Below are 4,970 nucleotides of genomic sequence, written 5' to 3' on the forward strand. Positions count from 1 at the left end.
CACTATGATGAAGATGACAACACCATGATGAAGATGGCAACACTATGATGAATATTACAACACCATGATGAAGATGACAACACCATGATGAAGATGGCAACACTATGATGAATTTGGCAACACCATGATGAAGACGACAACACCATGATGAAGATGGCAATACTATGATGAATATGACAACACTATGATGAATATTACAACACTATGATGAAGATGGCAATACTATGATGAATATGACAACACTATGATGAATATTACAAAACTATGATGAAGATGACAACAGCGTGATGAAGTTGACACCATGCAGCAGACATAGAAGAAAGAAGGTACTTCTGGCAACAGTACTTCTGACCTGCTTCTATGCTTTTCTTCTGTGGATCCCCCGGGACAGGAATGAAGCCAGTAACAACAGTAGCCTTGGCACAGTAAAAAAAGAGTCACATGGAAAGAATAAATTCATGGGCCTTTATTTCAAGAAACTGCTGAATCTGATCATGACTTGGTTCATTATCAAGAACGATAATCAATTGGACAAACTGTTGAACAAACATAGCTTCGTGTTTGGTTTGAATTCGAGACAGTGTCTCAATGTTTCTATCGGTGTTTTGATTGTTGTACATTCTGATCCCAGCAATGTTGAGAAACGAAGTGTTATACGCAACACATGGGGATCAGTGACCACGTTTAGAAATACGCCAGTTGTGTGTGTGTTCATGATGGGAGAACGAAACAACATTCAACAAGAAATTGTCCAAGAGTCCATATTGTTTGGGGACATTGTTCAAGGGAATTTTAAAGACAGTTACAAGAACTTAACGTATAAACATGTAATGGCTCTTCATTGGGTAACTACTCAATGTCATGACGTGAGAACTATTGTCAAAGTTGACGATGATGTGTTTGTCAATATTTTCAAATTGGTAAACTTTTCGCTAACTACTGGACACTTGCACAACAGTTTGTACTGCACAGTTTTACAAACTGGTCGGCCATTTCGAAAAGAAGGGAAATGGATTACCAGTAGGGAGGAATATCCTTTCGAATTTTTCCCCACTTACTGTGAAGGTATGGCTTATATTTTATCAGTGGATGAAGCAAAAAGGTTGACGAAAGCGTCTGAAAATATGCGATTCTATTGGATAGATGATGTTTACGTCACAGGTATTCTTGCACACAAGGCTGGAATTGGTCACACACAGTTGCTTGAAACACACAAATCTGCCAAAGCAGGTTTTTCAGACAATGACTATGAAAGTTCAGTAAATGATGTCCTCTTTTTCCATGATTTCAAAACGTCAGCCTCTTTATGGGAAAAGGTCAAGTTTGAGTGCTGTTCAACCTAGATGTGCTGTGGCTCACTCGTTGGAAAATATTTTATGATAAAAAGAGTATTGCGTTTCTTCTCACTGGGAAGGAAATCGACAACCGTGGTTTTCTCAAAAACTCGTAATACCTTAGATTCTTCAAAATTTCATAAGACAGACAATAAATCCTTAGCATCATCAGGAATCTTGGGGAAACGGTGGACCGATAGTATGTATGCTAATTGTTTTGTGTCATTAAAACCGATCTATAATGCAATAGAAAAACAGATATGAATACAGGGTATGATGTCGAAAGAATGTTGCTTCATATAATCATTTTCAAATCGAATCACCACACGAAGGGACAGTATTTTCCAGATTTATACATACTCGGTAATGGAAGTGTAATCCGAGGTCCAAGTGACCAACGTTGGAAGTGTACCATATGCATATATACTGAACCGCAAAAGAAACGTCACCATGGATAGATATATGAGAAACCTTATTTGTCCAAACACTGTAAACATACTTTGAGACATATTAAAAAGATGAAACTTGGCAAAACTGATCATCTAGGTTGCAATTTAAGTGTCAAATGTTCTTAAAGTGAAACACGACACTAATCACAAGTCAGTATCTCGTGTGTCTGCCATGTGCATCGATACATGGAATGGATGAGGCGGTTGATGAAGGCCATAGACACTTGAGCCCACACTCTGAAGAACGCCTGACGCAGTTCATCTGCAGTTGTCGGCCTTGATCGGACGTTATTCTGCCGTCTTTGAATCTCGTCCCACAGGTGCTAAATGGGATATAAATCGGGACTGAGGGCAGGCCACTACATGGTTCTGATGCAATTCTGCTGGAGGAAGACTTTTGTTGTGTGTGGGCACGGGCGTTATCATGCTGAAACTCGTGGTTGCGGCGACGTGCCAAAAGTAGGTATGGCGTGTGGTCTACTGACTTGATCAATGTATCGAATTGCTGTGACACCATTGCCTCTCCCTGGACCGATGTTCTGGAAGACCTCAGGGCCGACCCTCTGTGCAAGACCAATTCAACCCCACACCATGATGCTTAGACCACCCCACGAATCTCTCTCAATAACACAAGCATCCGGATGACGTTCGCCACGGCGTCGCCAGACTCTCTCACTTTGCCATCTGCTGTTGAGATACAGTGCCGGCTCTCGTCTGAGAAGAAAACTCTTCTGCACTGCTAGTGGCGCCAATGCTGGTACTGTGTTGCCAACTGAAGACGGTCCCGGCGATGACGTGGTGTCAGAATGGGTCCTCGGTGTGCCCTATGACAGTGGAGGTATATTCTCGACAATCGTCGATGCACGGTGTACGCACTAATATGTCGCTGGTGTGTCCCCATGGTCTGTCGAGCTGTTTCCGTTGGTCATCTGTACTGTTGGTGGTCTAGTACCGTGCTGGAGCCTGACTTACCTAACTTACAATGTATTGGCTACTTGCCGGGCGGTTTGTCCAGCTTGCAATCGTCCAAGGGCTTGGTGTCGCTGATTTCTTGTCAATCTTGGCATGTGGTAGCAGCAATTCAATAGCGAATGAATGTTATCAGATCTGGGTGGATTTTTATAGGAACTCATGATCACGTGCATCGGGTTACCATGGCCGTTGCCGTGATGCATTTGGGCGATCGGTTTTTTTGTCATCTGCTGTGGGTTTTTTTCCGGACAAGGTGATGTTAAATTTGAGAAACTTTGACAAAAATTACCCAGATATATAAATGACAACTTTTCATGCAATGTTACTTGGGGTGACGTTTTTCTTGCGGTTCAGTATATTACGCAGGTCATGAAATAAAAGTGAGTATGAACATACATGACAGAGGTTGGCAGATGTGGTCATCGTTTTCATGTATTTTCTGATGAGCGCAGTAATCATAAATGCTGATCATATATTACCTTGAAATCCAGATGACAAGGTATTTATTTATCCCATGTTTCATTTGTTTCTAAAAGTTCGGTCATAGGTAAATGGAAGATTACCATAATATATTGGTAATATAACTGCATCATAGTGCCAGCACAGGATCCGTAGTGTGCAGAAACCACGTCAGTGACGTGATTATTGTAATAAGTAACACATTGTAGGAGTTGTACTTGGCAGTTCTGCACTGACCGTTACCACAGATCATTAAAGTTTCCAGTATAAGCTGAGTATTTATTTGTTAACCCAGTGTGTCCATAACTTAAACGCATTTTGATGCCTAAAGTTGTCTTGAATTGTCCAGAATGAAAACGTTTTAGATTATCAAAGCAATTTGATACAATATTCAGATAATCAAGTATTTAATGTATACATGTGTTTGGATTTGACGATATTAACAAATAAGAAAATACGATTGATCACATGAAGAAGTAAATGGTATCACACAACGATCGACATTTCTTTTAATCCTTTGTTGTCACACCTACCTACGTTATCCCACTCATGTATGTCCTTGTTGTTACTGTTAATCCTCCACTTGCTATATATATTCTGCACTATGTCCCTCATTCAGTCTTGCTGGACAACGGTATAAGGATCTATACCGAAACGTCGCTTTTTTACAGTATTAAAGAAGTTGTTATCCATAAAAAGTGTGTCTATCTTGTCATCCGCCAACTTCTAAGTAATGCCTATCAAACAAGTTATTTCTTTTTCTGACTTAGGCTTGATTCTATTTCCCCACCTGGTTCTGCAGGAGATTGATATAACGATTGTTAGAACAGAAGGTATCGTATTGACTGCAAGGCCACTATCGGCAAATGATCATGCCTTTGAAAAACAACGCCACTCATTCCAAAGGTTTGTTGTGTCAGGCATATTAACAGCAGAGAGCACTTCGGCAATGACCGTGTCTAGGTTTAGGTTCCATATGATTTCTTTGGTACAGTGTTTCCACTAAAATGCGACCGTCTCTGTGGTCAAGTGGTGAAGCAGAGAGCGGTGGTTCCGGGGATCCGCATCATGCAAAAGACGTTAAAAGCTAATACTTGTTGATATCCTGCCTGGAGTTCGGCAGTTAGGGGATAAAACAAGGACTGGTCGGCTCGGAGTCAGTAAAATTGTGTCTCTCTGGGGTATTCATGTTAAACAGCGGCATGGTATCTCAGTGGGCCAGTACAAGCAGAAACTCGGCATTAGGCCAGGATTTCGAATCCTGCCAACCTACAAGGTGCAGATTTGCGTCCCTTGGGCACGCCAGAAACCTATGATTGTGGGTTCGAATCCCGGTTCGCCCCGATTGTGTTTCTAGGTTTGTCAGCACCATACCCGTGCTCCTGGGTTTGACCGAAGTGGTAAACGTCTGAGATCTGCATCAGTTCGGGCTTTCCTCCCACATTAAGCTGACACGCCGCGATATAACTTGCATACTTTTAAAAGTGGCGTTAAACCCAACTCACTCACTCACTACAATTACAACACACACACAAGTGCATCAAACGTTGCTATGTAAGTGAAATAATCTTGAACGCGACGTTAAACCTCATTTCACCTCACCTCCAACTACAAAGTCTAATCCTTGACACCAATTAGTGGAGCAGAGTACCCCTTTAACGAACATTTTACAGCTGAAACAAAGATCACATTGTGCTAAAATGTATGAAATATCTTTTTTATCCGATAATGCAAAATAAACAAATAAGATGACTGT

At 41.3% G+C, this 4,970-nt stretch overlaps 1 protein-coding gene across 1 annotated transcript; it reads left to right on the top strand.

The window, feature by feature from the left end:
* The first annotated feature begins 232 nt into the window (after nucleotides 1-232).
* On the top strand, nucleotides 233-1,355 carry LOC139446175 (beta-1,3-galactosyltransferase 1-like). The gene has a single exon (XM_071227479.1). The coding sequence runs from the start codon at nucleotides 288-290 to the stop codon at nucleotides 1,341-1,343; it is 1,056 nt and encodes a 351-aa protein (XP_071083580.1). The 5' UTR covers nucleotides 233-287; the 3' UTR covers nucleotides 1,344-1,355.
* Nucleotides 1,356-4,970: the final 3,615 nt, after the last annotated feature.

Source organism: Haliotis cracherodii, unplaced genomic scaffold (assembly GCF_022045235.1).
Source record: "Haliotis cracherodii isolate W230 unplaced genomic scaffold, xgHalCrac1.p SCAF_6, whole genome shotgun sequence".
NCBI classification, from domain to species: Eukaryota; Metazoa; Mollusca; class Gastropoda; order Lepetellida; family Haliotidae; genus Haliotis; species Haliotis cracherodii.

What these genes read in the sequence shown, in the direction of transcription:
- LOC139446175 (XM_071227479.1), top strand. Translation starts at nt 288, where the DNA reads ATGAAGTTGACACCATGCAGCAGACATAGAAGAAAGAAGGTACTTCTG.